Source organism: Manis pentadactyla, chromosome 4 (assembly GCF_030020395.1).
Source record: "Manis pentadactyla isolate mManPen7 chromosome 4, mManPen7.hap1, whole genome shotgun sequence".
Lineage (NCBI taxonomy): Eukaryota > Metazoa > Chordata > Mammalia > Pholidota > Manidae > Manis > Manis pentadactyla.
Genome location: NC_080022.1, coordinates 140692705 through 140712686, shown reverse-complemented (window position 1 = coordinate 140712686; position 19982 = coordinate 140692705). Strand labels below are relative to the sequence as shown.

Sequence of the window (19982 nt, the reverse complement as noted above, 5' to 3'; positions counted from 1 at the left end):
GTGTACACCTCCGGCCTCGGCTCCACAAACTGCGAGGGGACCCTCGACCCCCACCCTGTCCCAAACCCATCCCGTAGGGGCCTTCCAACCTGTCGTCTACCTGTCTCTCCCTTGCCCTCCCGTCCGTGTCCGTGCATCGGTCCATCTGGTTGGCGCTCGTCTGTCGATTCGTCTCGCTTACCTGTCGGGCCTCGTAGAGCCCGCGCCCGCGCCTGTTCGCCTAGCTCAGCCGGGCTGGCGCGGCGGCTTTTATAGGCGCGCGTAGTACTCGTGCGGCAGCTCATTCATGCGGCCGCGGCTCCTACACACTGACGCGTTGCAGACGTCAGCAGGGAATTTAGGAAACTGGAAGAGAGGCTATTTATAGCGGCGAGGCGGGAGGGGGGGTACCGAGGCAGCGGGGAACTGGCAGCGGGAGGAAGGCTCACGGAAGCAGGAACTGGGAGGGGAGTCTGCGCCCCCTGTACCGGTCGACAAAGGGTTAACTTTCCGGAACTGCGGCTGGGGGCCCGCGGGAGGACAGTACAGGGAGGGCGGAAGGGTCCATTGCATGTTTATTCACTCAGGAACACCTGAGGGCGTAACCCCACCCTGCCCGGCCTTCCGAGGACCTCACCCGGTGGCCCCCACTCCTATTCCCCTGTTGCCGGACCCGACGGCTCTGTGACGTCACAAGATGCCCCGCGGCTGCGTAATACTCCGCAGGGCACTGGAGGGGCCTAGAGCAGCATCTAGAATTGTGGCGTCAGGGGGATGGGGAAGAAGGGTCTTGGCACGCTTTGTAGAGGAAGGCTGGGCCTGGAAGGGAATGCCCAGTGGAGGGTCTGTGTACCAGCAGGGAGCTGGAGACTGGAGGAAAGGTAGAAAAGTTGGGGAGGGTGGCTTGAACTCCCTGGAAATGTACAAGGGGGCCCTCTATGCATAATTTTGGGGGAAAGAGCAAGAGAAGGGAGTAAGAGGAAGAGGGAGCCTCAGCAAGTAGAGGGGAGGACAGGTCGGCAGTGCCAGTTTCAGAACCTGGTACCAGCAGAATGCTTTTAGGACCCATTTGTAGAATGCTGGGCATTGGCAGAGCTCCTATAAGGGTGATAAAGAGTAAAGGAGACTAAGGGCTCAGAAACTTGGCAGATAGGGGTCTCTAGAAGGTGATGAGGCAGAGATCACTTCCTGGAGGAGTTAGAATTCCTTGGAAGTAAGAATTGGCAGGAAGGTCCCACACCATGTGGGGCAAAGTTTCCCTGAACAGAAGCAGGAATATGAATGATCCTGTCCTAGCCTAGCTCCATCAATGGAGGAAGGTGTGTTCTGAGAGGGCAGCTGGATTGGGGTGGACAGGGAACGGGCATGGGGGAGGGAAGGAGAAGATCAAAGATGGAAGAAGAGTGAAGTTTGCAGGAGGGCAGCTAGGCTGGGGGCAGGTCTGTGAGACCCCACTGTCATACAGATGTAAGGAAGCTTGAGGGTAGGGTCTGGGGCAGTGAGTTGACTTGGGGAGCAGGGATGTGGGAAGAGAGTTGAAAGCAAAAACAGTGGGCATAACAGACACTACAAAAAGGGTCCACTGCACTAAAGAGACATGGGACTGAGGGGCTCCTTGTGGGACTAGATTCTGGCCCCATCAAGAGGATAAAAAATTACAGCCAAAATGGGGTCAGAGAGGTCCTGCACACATTTTGGGATCTGACCTCATAGAGTTTCCATCTTTTTTTCCTCCAGCCTTTGTCCCAGGAGGTCTCTTTTCAATGAATGTCTTCCCCACTGGACGGAGAACTCCTATTCATCCATCAAAACCCGCATCTGAGAGCACTTCTTCTGAGGAGCCTTGCCCCGCCTCTGCATTCATTCACTGTTTTTTTTTCCCACCAGCACATCCACGGGCCAAGATGTCGGCATCCATCTCCTGTAGAGGCCACAGCTTCGGAACCCACAACTTTCATCCTTGGAACCTCACTACTTCTCTAGTAAGGACACCGTGGGGAGACGGAGAAGACGACTGACATAAGATGGATCCAGAACACGGAGTGGAAACGGTGAGGGCGGACTCAGGAGTGCTGGGAGAAGTCTGGCCTCGAGGCCATGAAGTCGCGTAGGGAGGAAAGGGAGCCTCTAGGGGGCGCCGGAGACCCTGGTGTCTGTCAGGAACCGCGAGTGGCCGCACCCGTGGCCCCTCACGTAGTGACTCAGCCACTACCCCTGGCGGGAGCGTGGGGGCCAAGAACTACGTGGGGGACGGCGAACGCGGCCCCCACCCGCCCAGCGGCCCTGCGTGGTTGCTAAGCTCTCTAAGGCCGTGGAGAGACGCGTTCTGGGCGAACCTAATCAGTTACTATGGTAACTGCGCCCCAGCCTCTCGCGCGCGGCAGCAAGGGAGGCGCAGCCAATCAGAAGCTGCAGGCATTCTCGGGGACCCACTCCTAGCCCCACCCCACGTGTGGGCGCGAGTCAGGAGGTGCCAGGAGGAGGCGCAGCGTTGGGCCGGGGGTACCGAGAGCTAGGCACCGGCCCGATGCCGCGGCGGGGCCACGCGGGGACACTTCCGGAGTAGCGGTGCAGAGTGCAGGCGCGCTAGTGCGGGGTCTCCTCCCTGAAGGGGCGTCGCCAGCTAGAACCTCGCCTTCCCTTGGTGTTCAGGACCTTGGGGGGTTCTTGGGCTGCAGGCCTGTCACTTTTCTCTCGGGTTTGTGGGTTGGAGACGAGTCGTCCAAGTGGGTCCCCAGAACAGGTCACACGGGGAATCTGGCGCTGGGGTCACTTCTGTGGGCCTCCCATAGAGGCGTTGTCCAGCCATTCTCAGTCGTATATCCTGGAATCATTCCAGAGAGCTGCACGTTTAGGGTGGGCTTCTGGGCGGGTAACATCTCTGCCCACGTTCACAGAGGGCCCTTCTTGGCAACCTGACTTTCCCAGACAGCCAGGACTTGGACTCCGGAAGGGGCCAGGTGTGTGTGCAAACAAGTGCGCCTGCGGGTGTCACTGCTTGGAAAGGGTCTGGGTGCAAACCCGTTTGCATACCTAACCCATATGGCTGAGTGATGGTGGGTGTGTTGAGGGGTACAATAGGAGAGCCCCATCCAGGGATGTCTAAGGAAAGTCCCCCCAAGATCTTGTCTCCCTTCTTTCTCAGAATTTCTGTAACTTCCCTCCCACTATCTACTGTCACCAGAGTCCCCTCCGTGTGGGCAGAACTTCTTCAAATTGGGGCAGTGTGAGAATCTAGAAATATATATATGGAAGCGTTCAGACCCAAACCCCGGGGTTTGTGTGGCTCTCAGGTCCTGGGCCTGGTCCCCAGGTGGGCACATCTGGAAGGGTGAACCTGTAAATAGGGCCCCCTCCTCGGTCCCATCCGGCTCCGCATCTTCGAGCCTCCAGTCCAGGTGCGCTTGAGGGAGATCGCGGCTGTAACGCGCAAAGCTCCGCGCGACCGCGAGGTGGAGCCATAGCTGCAGCCTTGCCCGCTGGCCTGGGCCGCTCCAGATAAGAGTGTGCGGAAAGCGCGGCGGGGCTGAGACGCGACCAGGACGCGGGGAGGACGGACCAGCAGGACAGACCGACCGGGGGCCCGGCGGGAGGAGGGCAGCGCAGCGCAGCCACGTCCCCCCTGGATCCGCAGGCAGCCGGGCCCGGGGCTTCCGACATGCCCCCCAGGTGGGTCCTTGGGCTGGGGACCGGGAGGGACAGGGGACGCGGACAGCCCGGTCCTCGCGCGCTGGCGGCCTCGGGCGCATCCTCCCGCGCTGGCGCCCTAACGCGGCTGGCGTTCAGGGCTTTGGGTGTCCCCCCGGAGAACCCAGGACCGCCGGGCCGGTCCTCCGCGTCGAGTTCACCGCGGGGTCAGTGGCCGGGGCCGACTCTGCCCGCACATGGGCTGGAGAGGCGAGGGGAAGGGAAAGGGAGCTGGCGGGCGGGGCTGGCAGGGGCGCTGCCCTGGCACAGCTCGGCGCCTGGCAGCGGGGCGGTTGGGCCGCCGGCTACGAGCTGCCACCACCGCGGGGAGGGAAGCCCGGCCGGACTGCGGCCGCAGGTAACGGGCCGCGAGGCCCTGCGGGCCAGGCGGGGAACAGGGTCGGGCGGGCGAGCTGGCGGGCAGAGGAGTTCAGGGCTCGGCTCAGGCCCTGCGGCGCCTCGTTGCCGAAATTGGGGGCCTAGGGGAAAAGCTGGGAGCTGAGGGACTGGGGCTGGCGCGCTCCTCCCGGCTTGTCTGAAGTTGGGAAACTTTTCCCCAAGTTTGGGGCGGCGGAGTTGCCGTGGATATGCGGCCGAGAGGAGCTGGGGAGGAGGAACCGGGCCCGCGAATGCAGAGCTGAGGCCGAGGCCGAGGCCGGGGCCGGGACGCGGGTGGGGCGCAGGCCGGGGTCAGGGCCTCGGCCGGCTGTGCGCCGTGCCCGCCCGGGGCGCTGCCCCCTCCCTCCCCTGGGAGCTGCGTGGCTCCCCCCTCCCCCCCACCTGCTTCCTGCCTCAGCCTCCTGCCCCGATATAACGCCCTCCCCACGCCGGGGCTGGCCTTCAAGCTCTGCCCGCCACGGCAGCCGTTGCCTCCGCTCCCCGCGCCGCTGCCGCCGCCCGGGCCCTAACTGAAGGCCTGACAGCCCCTGGCCAGGGCGGCACAACGGCGGGCATCACGCTCCCCTCCTTCGGATCAATTCCCCCAACTGGGGCAACTTCTCCCGAGGCGGGAGGCGCTTTTTACTCGGCTCCCTTATATCCCACATGAACAAACTTCTCCGCCCTGAATGACTTTTCCTGAAGCGGACATTTTCCTCAAATCGGGTAACTGTCTCCAAAAGGGTCACTTCGCCCGAACAGTTTTCTCCTCAGAAGCTCCCCTGCCCCAAACCAGCGTGTGTGCCTGGAGGCATCCAGGCCTGGGGGTGCAGGCCAGCCTGGCCTCTTCTCCGTCAGCCACTCTCCTGCTCCTTCTGGTCTGGGCCCACCGGCCCAGGCTCCCACACTCGGGGGCCTCCCATCCTCCACCGGTACCCAGGCCCCAGTGCTCGATGCCCCTGCCTAGCTGAGGGGAAGGGGAAGTGGAGGGCAGAAGCACTGGTCTGCGCACGGCTCTGACCCGGCTGCTGTGTGTCCCCCCCAGGAGATTGTGCTGGGCAGACGATGCTGGACACAATGGAGGCGCCGGGCCACTCGAGGCAGCTGCTGCTGCAGCTCAACAACCAGCGCACCAAGGGCTTCTTGTGCGACGTGATAATCGTGGTGCAGAACGCCCTCTTCCGCGCGCACAAGAATGTGCTTGCGGCCAGCAGCGCCTACCTCAAGTCCCTGGTGGTGCATGACAACCTGCTCAACCTGGATCATGACATGGTGAGCCCGGCCGTATTCCGCCTGGTGCTGGACTTCATCTACACCGGTCGCCTGGCTGATGGAGCAGAGGCAGCGGCGGCGGCAGCTGTGGCTCCGGGGGCCGAGCCGAGCCTGGGCGCAGTGCTGGCCGCCGCCAGCTACCTGCAGATCCCCGACCTCGTGGCGTTGTGCAAGAAGCGCCTCAAGCGCCACGGCAAGTACTGCCACCTGCGGGGCGGCGGCGGCGGCGGCGGCGGCTATGCACCCTACGGGCGGCCGGGCCGGGGCCTGCGGGCCGCCACGCCCGTCATCCAGGCCTGCTACTCTTCCCCAGCCGGGCCTCCGCCGCCGCCCACCGCCGAGCCGCCGTCGGGCCCCGAGGCCGCAGTGAACACGCACTGTGCGGAGCTCTACGCCTCAGGCCCTGGCCCTGCCGCCGCACTCTGCGCTTCGGAGCGACGATGCTCCCCGCTCTGCGGCCTGGACCTGTCCAAGAAAAGCCCGACGGGCTCCGCGCCTCCGGAGCGACCGCCGGGTGAGCGCGAACTGCCCCCACGCCCAGACAGCCCCCCCGGCGTCGGTCCCGCAGCGTACAAGGAGCCACCGCTCGCCTTGCCGCCGCTGCCGCCGCTGCCCTTCCAGAAGCTGGAGGAGGCCATACCGCCTCCGGACCCGTTTCGTGGTAGTAGCGGCAGTCCGGGACCCGAGCCCCCCGGCCGCCCCGACGGGCCCAGCCTCCTTTACCGCTGGATGAAGCACGAGCCAGGCCTGGGCAGCTACGGCGATGAGCTGGCCCGGGAGCGCGGCTCCCCAGGCGAGCGCTGCGAGGACCGTGGCGGGGACACAGCCGCCTCGCCCGGGGGCCCCCCGCTTGGCCTGGCTCCGCCGCGCTATCCGGGCAGCCTGGACGGGCCTGGAGCGGGCGGCGACGGCGACGACTACAAGAGCAGTAGCGAGGAGACCGGCAGCAGCGAGGACCCAAGCCCACCCGGCGGTCATTTGGAGGGCTACCCATGCCCGCACCTGGCTTATGGCGAGCCTGAGAGCTTCGGTGACAACCTGTACGTGTGTATTCCGTGCGGCAAGGGCTTTCCCAGCTCGGAGCAGCTGAATGCGCACGTGGAGGCTCACGTGGAGGAGGAGGAGGCGCTGTATGGCAGGGCCGAGGCGGCTGAGGTAGCTGCCGGGGCTGCAGGCCTGGGGCCCCCTTTTGGGAGCGGTGGGGACAAGGTCTCTGGGGCTCCGGGCGGCCTGGGAGAGCTGCTGAGGCCGTACCGTTGCGCGTCGTGCGACAAGAGCTACAAGGACCCGGCCACGCTGCGGCAGCACGAGAAGACGCACTGGCTGACCCGGCCCTATCCATGCACCATCTGTGGGAAGAAGTTTACGCAGCGTGGGACTATGACGCGCCACATGCGCAGCCATCTGGGTCTCAAGCCCTTCGCTTGCGACGCGTGCGGCATGCGCTTCACGCGCCAGTATCGCCTCACCGAGCACATGCGCATCCACTCGGGCGAGAAGCCCTACGAGTGCCAGGTGTGTGGCGGCAAGTTCGCACAGCAACGCAACCTCATCAGCCACATGAAGATGCACGCCGTGGGTGGCGCGGCCGGCGCAGCGGGGGCGCTGGCCGGCCTTGGGGGGCTGCCCGGCGTTGCCGGCCCCGACGGCAAGGGCAAACTCGACTTTCCCGAGGGCGTCTTTGCTGTGGCCCGCCTCACAGCTGAACAGCTGAGCCTGAAGCAGCAGGACAAGGCGGCCGCGGCCGAGCTGCTGGCGCAGACCACGCACTTCCTGCACGACCCCAAGGTGGCGCTCGAGAGCCTCTACCCGCTGGCTAAGTTCACTGCGGAGCTGGGCCTCAGCCCGGACAAGGCGGCGGAGGTGCTGAGCCAGGGCGCGCACCTGGCCGCCGGGCCGGACGGCCGGACGATCGACCGTTTCTCCCCCACCTAGAGCGCCTCTTGGCAGCCAGCCTCGTCGCCGACGCGTGGCCCCAGCCCGCTCCACCAGGGAGGGGCGGCGGCGGCGGCAGCGAGCAGGCACACAGCGCCCAGACAACTAGCAGCAGCGGCGGCGGCTCCACCACTCTGCGGCCTCACCTGGCCTCACTGCTTTGTGCCTTAGCCCGGGGGTGGGGGTAGGGGTAAAACCCCGGGACGGGGGTGGGATGGGGGAAGGGAGATTTATATTTTTGATATCAGCTTTGACCAAAGGAGACCCCCGGCCCTTCTCCGCCTCTTCCTGTGGTTCGTTGGCCCCCTCCCCGGCTCCGTGCTGCTCTTGGGGGGAGGGGTGTCACTGATGGGGCACTCCCAGCCCTACCTCCGGCCCTTGCGACCACACCCATTCTCACTGTGAATCTCCCTGCTGGGGTCGGAGCTTTGGGCAGAGTTAGGGAGCAGGGAGGGGACTGAGCCGGCCGGAGGGCCCCTTCCCCTGCTCCTGCCCGCCCGGGACTGATAATGTGAAGTTCCTCATTTTGCACAAGTGGCACTAGCCCCAGGGCTAACCCTTCCCTCCCTCTGGAGTCTGAGGGCTGAGAGTCCTGGCCTACAGGTCTCCCACTCCCGCCGTGTCCCCGCTCCCTTCCCTGGGGTCCCCCGGACCATATTTATTGCATGCGCCCCGGGTGGCCCCCCACCCCGAGCCCAGGCTAGGCTGGGCTGGAACGTGGTCTCTTTAGCTCCCTTCTCGTTTGTATATTTCCTTCCTTGTACACAGGCTCTTCCAGAGCCGCTTCCATTTTCTATAGCCTATCCAAACAGCAATAAAGCAGTAACCAAGGACCCCGGCCCCACTGCTCTCTTCTAACCTGCACAAGGACCTGGGAAAGCCACACCAGGGTGGGTGGAGGGGCTAAATACGGCACTCTCACATAGGTGCAGGCGCAGAGGCTTGGGCCTTCTTCTCTCCCCAGTCCCAGAGACAGAAGAGCAAGAGATCATGTATGTTTCATAACTAAACATTTATTAAGGAAACCAAACCAGTGCTGCAAATGGGACAGAAAGGAGAGATGGGTCTCCCATCCACCTACCCACCCAGTCATCAACCTTCATCCACGGGAGAGGATCTCCAAGGAGAGACGGGGGAAACTTGTAGCCCAAAAAGCCCAGTCTTCTGAATTCCTGGGGTATTCATACCCTGAAACTATTGGCCACTGTTTTCCTGCACAGCACCCCCTTTCCCACCTCCTGGCATAATCTTGGGTCTTGAGGGAGGGCACAGCCTTGCTCTTTGGGTGGGCTGTACAGTCAGGGTGTTCTGGGTTTTTCCCTGCTGGTCCCATCAAAATTTACTCTTGGGTCCTCAAAAACCTGTCTCCCCCTGAGTCCCTCTCATCCCTGTCCCTGGGCTGGGAGAATTGCATTCCCAGGAGGAAGCCTCCTGAGTGAGACTTTGTACACAGGTACCAGCTAAAAAGGCAACAAAAACTCAAAAGGCCAAAGGGCCCCAGTTCTGGGGCAAAGCTAGAAACAGGGTGTAGACTCCAGGCTAGGCACTGCTCCTCCTAGGCTCTGGCACACACTACCCTCAGGATGGGCTATACAGGCTTGGAAGTTTCTTGAGCACAGGGGCCTGGAAAAGAAAGTTATGAGCGATAAAAGGTTTATTAAATTCCTGCCACAGGAAGCGGAGGAGAAGATTCAGAGTGAGAAACCCCTGTGGTAGAACTGAGGTGAAAAAACTGAGGGACCAGGGAGGTGAGAGGGATCACCTAGAAAGGGGAGGAGGGTGAGAGGGACGACTTTGGAGCGGGAGAGGACAGGGAAAGGGAGGGGAGAACTGAGAAGAGTCTGAGGAAATTCTGTGAAGTGGGAACCAGAGAAAGGAAGGCCGAGGAGGGGAGAGGGAGCAGGTGAAGGCCACCCAGGAAGCACGGGCCTGAGACCAGATGTCCCGTTCCTCTAGACCCATGGCCACCTCAGGGAAAAACAAGGGGCAAAGTGCACTTGACTGAGATGGAGAAGGGCAGGAAGAAGAGAAGCAAGATGGATGTGTGTGGCAGGTGGTAGTGGGGTAGACGAGGTGGGGGCCTAGGGCTGCTGTTTGGGACATGGTGTCGAGAACCCAACCTGGGTCCCTGGGGGAATCCAGGCCTCAGGGGGAGACACCCTGGGCACTCTCTTCATGGTAGCATCAGAGGCTCTTGGACACATTCAGTACAGGAGTTCTGAAGATTAACAGGACCTGTGATTTCACCTATATTTGATGGAAACTCAACCCCCTGCCCCCCTCCAGCTGAGAAAGTGACTGAGTCCCTGGAATTAAAAGGGCCTTCCCTCCTGCCCTTGAACTAGAATGGGGAGGGAGAAAGGCTGAGGAGAGCATGGGCACTGCCTGGCTCACCACCTGCTGTCACGGCAGCCAGCCACCTTCCTGCTAAATCTTGCAGCCCAGGAGAGTCCCAGCAGCTTCTGCCCGACCCTTGGGAAGGGCTCTGTGAGGAGCAGCTCCCCCAGAGCATGACCACAGTGGGTTGGAAGAGGATGGTTTATTGTCTGGGTGGACTGGTGGCTCAGGCACCCGGGCATCTTCCGTGTTACACTGGGCGCCTGATGGCCTCTCAGGAATGGTTCTGTGGGGGTGGGCCCCAGTGCGGCCCCTTCAGCCCACCTGGGCCCATGTGAGGAAGGCCGGGATGTCCCGTACAGGCACATTCCTTGTCAGCGCCTTCACACGCAGGTTCCGGTCATCTGTCAACAGCACCACCTCCCGTAGCAGCCGAATTGGCTCCTCTGTTGGCATGAGAGAGAAGGGCTCCACTGAGGGCAGGAGGACCAGGCACTGGATGCCTCTCCTCTCTCTGAGGGGAGCCTGATTCTGGAGGGTCAAGGCCAGCATTTTTTGGCTGTTCCAAAGTCCTTGCCATCATGCAATCAGCTGAGGGTGTTCCCTCCCTGCTGGCTTAAAGAGGGCCGTGCTGGCCTGGGGCTGGCCTCGAGCTTTGGACCCCTGCCTCTGGCACTGGACTCTGCTGCCTTGTGCCCTGAGAGCTGCTCAACTGCCGGCCCCTACAGACCCCTCTCTCAGGACTCTGAACTGAGGGAGAAGCCCCTTTCCTTCTACTCCTTACTGCACGGTTGGTCCCGGACTCACATTACTACTCTCTTTTGCACATCCTCTCCGTCCAAGGCCAGCAGGGCCACGCTGTACGTATTAAGAGGTAGAAAGCTCAAAATGGAAAACAAAGTGTCTCTAGGGCTCCCAGATGTGAAGAGAAGGGTTAGTTCAAGGGAACTCTGAGGAGAGGAGGGCAAGGTAGACCTGAGGCAACAGTGAAATGATTTCCTCTAAATAAAAATAATCCATGTAACAACACAGAAAAGGAAAAAGGAAAGGGGAAGCCAGGATCATCCTCCCGGTTCTCATTCTCCATGTGTCTACCCCCAGGTAGATCTGTGCATGTGTCCAGATTTCTTTATGCACATGCATAAGCACATGTTATATAAGCCTTTTTCCCTCACAACTTTATGATCACACTAAACTTTATTCAAATGTGTATTTTAAATATCTATTTCAGCAGAGATAGTCTTCATTCTTTTGAGATGACTTTTTTATTGGGATGTCTGCCACCGCTTTTCTTCCCCTAATTTCTTAGTCTTTAATATATTGGGGAGAATTTAAACTGGGTCAAGTACTCACAAAAGTGACATCCCTGTCTCTGGGAAGGCTGCTTGGGTAGCAGGTTCACTGCTCAGACCTGGGCTGCATACTTCCCAACAGAGGTCAGGGAGGCAATGAGGCACAGGAAACACCCTGCAGGCCTACAACCTGCGGGGACTGGCGGGGCTGGGGCTGCAAACGTCCCAGTGAGACCTGAGCAGCTCCAGACTTGCCAGCTCCAGGCTGGGAGGCTGAGAACTGGCTGTTGACCTCAGAAGGAGTCTGGGGGAAGAGAGAGGGAAGGGCTCATGGGGTTGATGGTGGTGAGAAAAAGGGGAGAGGTGGAAGGAGGTATGATGGGAGGTGGGGGCCTACAGTGGGCAGGAAGGGAGAGGAAGGCGGCAGGCCACAGGTAGAGAGACTCTGTGACCACTCAGCTGCGTGGGCCTGGGTGTGGGTGGGATGGGGTAGTGTTGTGTGGTACTGTATGGGGCTCCCAGTGGCTACCCAAAGCTGTTTAGAGTCCCACCATTCCTGCCCTGGGACTCAGACCAGGAGGGTCTCAGGCCTTCGGACAACGATGGCCCAGCCTTGTTGGCAGGGGTCTGCAGGGGTTTCTGTGGATACTTTGAGACATTTCTAACAATAAACATCCTCTGTTTTGACACTGGTAACTTCACTTTGTTAGAAACCAGAGACTGTCATCTTGTCAGGCCCCATCCGCCATAATCCACATGATTTTAAAATTCAACATCGTTTACATATAAACATTTGGTGACGGTTTCTCTGTGAATCTGACAAGTTAATCTGCTAAGAATTCACACTGACAAATGGGGTTTGATTACACCAGCCGTTGCTGATGTAATTCTGATAGGGGCGGTCCCCAGGATGGCAAGGGTTCCTGCAGGCTGTTTGGGGTGGAGTGGGGTGTGGGGCAGCTAGTAGGCCAAAGCCAAACTGTGTCTCCACTAAGAAAGAAACAGCTCTGCGGCGGTGTGGGGCCACAGCAGTATCTGAACCATACTTCCCAACAAGGCCCTCTGCAGTCCTGGCTACCTCTCCCTCAGAAGGTGCCCCTCTGGGAAGCTGCCTGGGAGCACAGCCCAAGCTCACCATGACTGTTTTTACCACTTGAATGCTCCAGATCTGGCCTAAGGGACAGTATGTGCAAGCCACGTGGCAGGACCCCTTTGAAGAACAGCAATTGTAAGTGGGTACAGACTCAGGCAGGAGTGGGGGGCTGTGTTAATGTGGCTGGAGGAGCAGTGGGAGAGAAGCTAATCCCCAGAGCACCCTGGAAGCTGGGGCTAGAAGAAGAGGGATGGGCGGCACTTCCCAGAAGAAAATGACAAGAGACTGCATATATGCAGACAGAAACCAAACCGTGGGAAGGATCAGCTCTGCAAAAGACACTGAGCTAGAGGTCCTAGGAATACCTTCCAAAAGGAGAAATGTCAGAGTCCTGGGAGCCAGAAGCAGAGAATTGTGCCTCACTGACTCTGAGGGCCTGTGCATGAAAGATGGTTCTAGGTTAAGGGTGAGGTGCTTTAAGCACCTGGAAGAGAGCCCCCGGGCGGGCAGGATTCTGCTCACCAAAAAGGTCTTGACCACTGGGCAGAGGGCTCAGGCCTCAAGCTCTCACCAGTCTCCAAGGTGCTACAGAACCTGACACAGAGACTTGCTGGGGAAGTGCCTTTACCCCTAGCCTGACAGAAGGGTAAGCTGATCAGGGGTGGACTGAGAGGGTAACACTGACAAGGAAAGGGAGGTGAGCCCAAGGGACTATTGGGGATTATCCTTGGAACTGCAGAGGGCTAAGCCCAGGAGACCATGGCCAGAATAAGCTACGCTGCATCATAAAGACATTCTTGCTGTCAAAGAATTCACTGAGGACCCAAGACAGGAAATGGACGCATGCCGAGTGGAAAGGCTCACGGCCTAGAGCCTGGCTTTCTGGGGTAGGCCCATCCCTAGTTGGCCCAGGGTCTACCTGGGCATGGGGGAGCTGTGACAGGGAGGTCTGACCTCCAGGAGGGCAGGAAACTGGGCTGGCCTCAGGCTTGAGCCTTGATTCTTTAAACTTCCCACGCCGGTATCAGTGGAGGGACCCTTCCCAAGGGCTGAGGGTGGCAGGCTGAGGTAGGTGGGGAGATGGGTGATGTCGAGGTAGAGGCAAAGCTGTACCTTTGTTGGTAGGCATGAAGTCCTTAGCCTTGTCTTTGCAATAGTGGAGGCAGCAGGAGAGGATCAGGTCATCGTTGTTACCCTGGAGGAACAGTGTGAGAAATGTTGCTGAGCAGGAGAGGGCGCCATGGGGAGGCCAGGCATACTCTGCCTCTGGGGTGCTGGGGAGGATCACATCGCATCTCTCCCATACAGGCCCTGCCCTGCTTGGCCAGGGCCAACTGGGCCAAGAGTGATCCAGGGGACAAGGAACCCCCCATCCTGGGCCTCGATAGTGGCTGCTCCCTCAGCCGCCTGGGCTGAATGAGCTTCCGGCAGCTCCTCCCTCCTGGAGACCCTGCTCTGAAGGCTGGCTGTGGGCTCTCCCTTTCTTTCTGCCACAGGTCTTACCATCTGGCCAGTGATGTCCTCACTGCGGAAGGCGATGGATTCGAGTTCATTGCCACGGCTGGTCAGGGCCCGAAGGCAAGAGTCCCGACTCTCAAATCGCTGCTCGAGGAACTCTATGGACTTCCGGGCCTTTTCCTGCACCACACGAGCATAGCCCCCAGCCCGGTGATCTGTCTCTTGTCCCTTGGCCAGGCCATCTAGTTCATTGATCACTGATGAGACACAGTCCCACAAGGTGTCAGTCTCAACCATCAGTACTACCTTCGCCCTATGCCTCGTTTTCCCAGCTGACCTCACCCCACAGAATCTACCCTACACCACAGGAATCTTCCAGGGAAACCAAGGGACCTTGAGGGGCAGGAAGTGTCCCAGATTTTGCACACTGCTCTATCCTCTTTCTGCCTGCTCCCCTGGTGCCCACCCTCCTCATGGGAGGAACCCACAGGGGTTTTTTTGGAGCTGCCGTATTCAGAGGAAGAAAACTGGCCCCTCCATTGCATTCCTTAATTACAGGATCAAATTGAAAGGGTCCCTCAGGAGGGGCAAGGCTATGTAGCAGTGAAAGGGAAGAGGCACTCTACCTCATCCACTTTAGCCCCCAACCACAGCAGCATCCCAACCCTGGCAGAATGCAGGGGGTCACTATGTGGGAAGTGGTAATCACAGCCTCACTTGCAAGAACCCTGGTATTCCCCGGAATCATGCCCTTGGCACATCTACCTCCTCTGATGATGCGTTTGTGTGTGTGTGTGTGCGTGTGTGTGTGTGTGAACCGTGCCCTTGGCACATCTACCTCCTCTGATGGTGTGTGTGTGTGTGTGTCTGCCTGCCTGACTATGTGTCTGGGACATGGCTTCATTTTCTGGTGAAGATTCTTTCCAAAATTCCAGCCAAAAGCCTGAGGTCAAGTGGGAAATATGCGCTCCTTGGGGGCTCCGGGAGAGTTTGGGGTCTGAGGCCTCTGTTCAGTGCAATGATTCATGGCTTGGGGAGTCGGCATGAGCATGCTGTCCCATGGTGAGCCTGGCACTCACTGTCTGGGTATTCAGAGATACTTTCTGGAAAGGCCCCATGTGGGAAAACACAGACACAGACACAGACACAGACACAGACACAGACACAGACACACACACACACACACACACAGACACACACACACAGACACACACACACAGACACACACACACAGACACACACACACACACACACACACACACACAGACACAGACACACACACACAGACACACACACACACACACACACACACACACACACACACACACACACACACACACACACACACACACACACGACACCCATTCTTTCAACAACTGGAGGCCGCAGAGTCCACACAATGTATGGCTGGGGGTGGGGAATAGTGCTGGATGAGTGTATGGTATGGCAAACAACATCAAACACAAAAAACTGGTATTCCATCCCAAAAACTGCTTTCCTGCTTCCAAACTAAACAGGCTTCAAAGGGGAAACTTGTTTGTGCTTCTGCATCAGGCTGGGCTTCTTGATGCTAGGGTCAGGCCTAATGAGCAGGAGCAGGTTAAAGAGCACAAGAAACAGGCAGGCAGCTTAACCCTGTGTGCTCTGGGCACAGGGCAGGAGTCTGCTAAGGGAACTTCACTGAAGAGGAGCCCCTCTACAGCCCCTGGGAGTCCAGGACTCTGTTCAGCTGAGGAAGGTTCACAGAGGCTGGCCAGGGGCTCCCGTAACAGTGGTGTCATTTCCCAACACCCTTGGGGGCATCTACTTATTCTGCATGTATCCTGTCCTCTGGGTTTTCTCGCATATTTGCTCCCTCCCCACCAAATCTGGTTTTTCCATGGAACTGTAAATTCCTGAAGGCCAAGGGCTGCAGCTCTACCTTTAACTGGAACCCCCAGAGACAAGAAGACTGAACAGATGGTAAAGCCACAATCAATGCTGGTGACCAAGCACCCTGCTAGCCTGGGACAGTGCCTGAGGGAGGTTCCTTCTAAATGTTAGGGGGCTCCTGACTGTCAGCATCCTCTCTTGGTTATACCATTTCCTCCATCTAGCACAAAAGTGACCAATTCACTTTCTTCCCCCTGAAAATTTCCTGGGTGGGAAGGCACAGAGATGTATTATCCTGAAAGCTGGCCTGCCCCAGGATCCAGAGAAGAGAGGGGGGGAAGCTAACGACTAACTGATAGCCTCACTGCTCTGCCTTGGGGGGAGAAAGCTGCCCTACTTTTGAAGAGCAAAAACCTTCCCTAAGGTCTAAGGGCCTGGGTTTAAGAGGCTCTGGCCAGGCCACATGGGGAGGGGGAAGGAAGACAAGGGAGGGTGGAGGCGGGAGGAGGGCTGCTTCAGTGCCAACATTCTCAGGTGGTGCTAACGTGTTTCCCACAACCCCCCAGGGTTCTACAGCCTCTGCAAGGGCGGATGTTTCCTGCCCTTTGTTTCCACCCTTGTCTGGCACTAAGACACTTGGGACTGGGAGGGAAGGCCCAATGGAACATCTTGGCATCCATGTCAGAGGTGGCTTGGCAGGCAGACTGCCAGTCTGGCAACTTTTCCAGAGGACAGGGCTCCCAAACTTGCTCCAAGTGGCTGCTGAGAAGGGGACATTAAAAAATGCCTGGACTTCCCAATCATTCCAGATCCTCTCCCTCCACAGGACAGCCATCAGCTGTATCAACTGTATCAGTTATACTACACAGGCGCCCGGAGTCCAAAGCCTATCCTGAGGCTCAACCACCACAGAAACCCAAGAACTAAGGGTGCCTAGACAGGCTCCTGGAGACAGCCCAGCTGGGTTCCTCCGGCAAGCTAGCTGGGCCCTGAGATGCTGACCCTGCACCAGCACCAAATGACCAGGGCCCAAGTGGCAGAAATCTACAGGCATGAGCCAAGGGCTTGCTCTGTCAGCCTGGCCTTAGGGTGACATTGGCCAGAAGAATGCTACCTCGAACCAACAGATGATCATGAAAAGCTACAAGACGATCAGACCAAAGGCATCTAACCACTTCAAAATCCTCCCAGCCTCCCTGCCAGACCACCCAGCAGCGCTGCCGTTATCTGCCAGGGCTGAGTGTTTACCAATAACGGGAACCAGCTTTCTGTTTTACTGCAAGCTTTATAAGGATAAAAACAAGGGCTGGGCTCATGCAGCCTCTGGTTGCTGGGACATAGGAGTCCATTTGCTCAAGCAGTTTAAGCCATGGATCAACCATAATAATTTGAACTGCTTTGATTATTAAACAAGTTTCCTTGCCCCACGCATACCCTGCTTCCCTGCAAATCCTGTCTTACACACACAGCAGGGTTCTGCCTTCCTGGCCCAGGGGCCATGGGGCATGTATGTAGAGGGGGCTGCGGTGCATGTGCACAGCTGCTCTGGCCTGACTCACCGATGAGGGGCACCACCAGGATGTACTTCCTGCTCTCTAGCAGCTGTGCCAGACTGGCCAGGTGGTCAATGAAGCCATTGGTGTCTGGTACGAGGAACAAAGGTCTGATCTCGAGCTCCATCTGCCTCATCTGACTCTGGTCCTCCAGGACAGCCTACAGGGACACAAAATGGTGAGTGAGCCAGACAGTGAGCAGGCAAGCGGGAAGGTGAGCCAGAGCCCTGATGCCACAGTGTGTCAGCATCCTGTCCCGCAACCTCTTCCCCCTGGAGAGGAAGAACCAGCCCCCTGTCAGGCCCGAGGAACAGGCCCAAGGGCTGGGTAAAGCACTGCAGTAAAAACCAACAGAGACCAAATGGCCCAGGGAATTGGGTGTGATTAAAACTCTTCCAAGGTCCTGAGAAAGGACCCTGAAGGTATTAAAAATAACAGGTCTCTAAGTAAGACAGGCCTTGGGCTAAAAATCAACAAGGGAGAGTTAGGCTCATTGGATATGAAAGTGGTTTCACACACATTATCTACTCAGCATATGGGGGGTACTTCTCAATCCAAACACTATATATATGTGTGTGTGTGTGTGTATCTGCCAAATAGAATTTGTTACTTCAATTTACTTCACTGTGTAGTTAAAAAAAAAAGTTAAATTCGAAGGCTGTCCCCCAAAAAATGATGCTGACAAGTAATAACTAATACCAGTCTCCCATAGCAGCAGGAGTCCATAGGGTGGGATGACTTAGGACCCAACTCACATGTTTGAAAAACCAACACCCAGATTGGTGAGAACTGCCACTGCCTACACCACCCCTCAACCCACCAGCAGTGCCCCCTAAACGTTGGTGTCTTGTGTTCTACTTGCGTTCCTTTGCCAAAACTCTGTGTAATTTATTTATTGTACTATTTACTTGATGTTTGTCATTAAGTTGACTTTAAGTCAACTCACTTTTTGCTTAGCTTCTTCTTAAGCAATGATATCCATGGTACCAAGGGTTTGACAGCCTAGTAGAAGCTACACTTCCATAACAAAGTCCCAGTATCTCCCCACTAAAAATCCACCTTGTGGAGCACCAGTGGTCTGGGTACCACAGCTAGGAGAGCACGTGGCCCAGAGTTTGTCAAGCTTACGGATGCTCACGTCCTTCAGAGAAGTTCCATGCACATCTGTGAACACCCGATTTTCTCAAGTCTGACAGAGTCTTGTGTGGCAGCCGCTCTCTGAGATAGGCTCTGGGTATATCTGTCACTACAGAACATTGCCACTACTGTGTGGCTTCCTCTTCTGGCGACCATGGCCAAGAAGCAAACTGATTTGCTGGCATCTGCCCAGTGTGCTCCCTGTGTATGGAGCTGACACAAACCTGGCAGAGGCAAGCAAGCAGGTCCCAGCCCTGCCACACCCTCTCATGGCCTTCTGCTACACAGCAACTGCAAGGCCACAGATACAGGCATGGGACAGGGGACGTGGATGTGCGTGCCAACTGGGATGGGGCCTCAGTGCTGAGACCTGGCCACCAACAGTCAGTGAGGAAGGTGCTCAGGTTTCACTGGCAATGACAGTAAAACTGAAAGGGCATGCCTCTGAATGCTGGGGGTGGCTTCTCTGTGACCTGCTGGGGACCTCTCCCTATGAGTAACTGCACCACAGCTGGTGGCAGGCATAGGCCATGGGGAGCTGGCAGGCATGAGAAATGCAGCTGAGAGGCCCAGTCTGCCGCCACCTTCCTACTGCTCTCACCCCATGGTGGGAAAGCACCCCTGCTGCTGGCCACCTTCCCAGGGTACTTGGGTCACTGTCCCCTGCCAGGGGGCTGCCCACTAAAGGGTGACAAACATTCTACCAAACCAGGCTGAGACATTTTGTTAAGTTTACTTTCTACTGAGATAAAATTGACATGTAACACTGTGTGAGGCGTGGGCATTTTGTATGAACAGGAATAGTCTCCTCATGTTTGGTTAACTCTCCTCTCTCCTCACAAGCACAGAGGCTGCATGAGTTCCTGTCCCTCATTTTCCCAGGTCCTGGTGCTCTCTATCCAGCTTTTCCTCTGCCAGGAATGTTTTTCTTGGTATCACAGGCCCCCACATTTCTGTCTTTCCGGGCAAGAATGAACAGAATAAGCACTGACCATGGCTGGAGGAGGACAGGGGGCACTGGCACCTGCAGTGACAGGGCCTCAGGGTCCTAACAGACTGAATCCCTGCCACCACCTCACTGAGACACCTTTCCTGTTTTAGTTTTTCCTGTCTCCAAAAATGATATTCCATCCCTGGTTTGAATCTAAGGAAGTAGAACTGGCTGCCATTTTTCACCGAGTGAGTAACAAGTCCCTAAGACCTTGTGCCATCCTACCTTTAGAGCGGGCAGTAGGCAGGAGGGCCTTTCAACCAGGTGGACAAGGGACGCTGGGGCCTAACTGGGCCTACTTGTGTGTTCTGATGACAGGATGGAGGAAAAATCTAGGAGCAGCATTCATCCAGGGAAGTTCTGAGTTCTTTGAGCTCTGGCTCAAAGCCAGGAAGGTAAACAGAGGCTACAGCCTCTTATGGAGGTGGCAGACTTCTCGGTTCCCGTGGGGTGGATCAAGCTGTATGAGGGTGGTCAGATCTGTGCTGCCATCATCCGGTCCCAGGGACGCCCGCAGACAACTTCCCTTAACCTGGCTCTGCCCAGTGAGTCACTGCACAACTGCTTCCTGTTCCCCACATGCCCTCACAAAGTCTCAGGAGGTTTAATGAAGCTGCTCTCTCTTCTTCTGGGGTACCAGTGGGCCTCTTCAGAGTGGCGGTGGAGTCATACCTGGGTCACAAGACTGACCCAGTCCCCTTCAAAAGAATGGCAGACAGAGGAAGGACCTGGAGTCCGCAGGCCCTCTTCTGTGGGTGTCTGTGTTTCCGGCCCTCTCTGTGGCGCGGTGCGTGTGTGTGTGCGCGTGTGTGTGTCTTTAGCATTTGCCCTCCCAACTTTTCCAGATTTTACCCGTCAGATTTCTGGCAGCTGTATACGGCGCCTGTGCCGGCCGTCACGTCCCATTCTGATCTCTGGGTCGCACGGTGAGAGAAGGACACAGGATGCGCAGGGAGTGAAAAAGTGATGTCGGTGGGGAGAGTGCCAAGTCCCCACTC

General features: G+C 57.9%; 2 protein-coding genes across 8 annotated transcripts in view; one reads left to right on the top strand and one right to left on the bottom strand.

Moving 5' to 3' along the window:
- Positions 1-3081: 3081 nt before the first annotated feature.
- HIC1 (HIC ZBTB transcriptional repressor 1) lies at positions 3082-16851 on the top strand. Of its 4 annotated transcripts, none has more exons than XR_005028933.2 (2): positions 3082-3648; positions 16130-16851. XR_005028933.2 is itself a non-coding variant. In XM_036906151.2 (2 exons), exon 2 carries the CDS (start codon positions 5110-5112, stop codon positions 7249-7251), a length of 2142 nt encoding a protein of 713 aa, XP_036762046.2. In that variant the 5' UTR covers positions 3482-3648; positions 5090-5109; the 3' UTR covers positions 7252-8084. The 4 variants fall into 4 exon arrangements, 3 of the variants coding, with proteins under 3 accessions (XP_036762046.2, XP_036762047.2, XP_057357032.1); XM_036906151.2 differs by lacking the exon at positions 16130-16851 and adding an exon at positions 5090-8084 and having other exon boundaries at positions 3482-3648; XM_036906152.2 differs by lacking the exons at positions 3082-3648; positions 16130-16851 and adding exons at positions 3934-4024; positions 5090-8084.
- Positions 8245-19982, bottom strand: part of SMG6 (SMG6 nonsense mediated mRNA decay factor) — a 232681-nt gene continuing 220943 nt past the window's right edge. For 3 of the 4 annotated variants that reach the window (XM_036906131.2, XM_036906134.2, XM_036906136.2), the window contains 4 exons: positions 16863-17016; positions 13477-13688; positions 13087-13168; positions 8245-10034 (listed from right to left, as the gene is read on the bottom strand). In XM_036906131.2, coding sequence (XP_036762026.2) covers positions 9904-10034; positions 13087-13168; positions 13477-13688; positions 16863-17016 — 579 coding nt within the window. In that variant the 3' untranslated portion in view covers positions 8245-9903. Of the gene's footprint in view, positions 10035-13086; positions 13169-13476; positions 13689-16862; positions 17017-19982 lie in introns of those variants that run through there. The other variant, XM_036906132.2, reaches the window with a different exon arrangement.

What these genes read in the sequence shown, in the direction of transcription:
- HIC1 (XM_057501049.1), top strand. Translation starts at nt 4,734, where the DNA reads ATGACTTTTCCTGAAGCGGACATTTTCCTCAAATCGG. An exon ending in GGACATTTTCCTCAAATCGG is followed by an intron (nt 4,771 to 5,089) that starts GTAACTGTCTCC and finishes TGTCCCCCCCAG; the next exon opens with GAGATTGTGCTGGGCAGACG.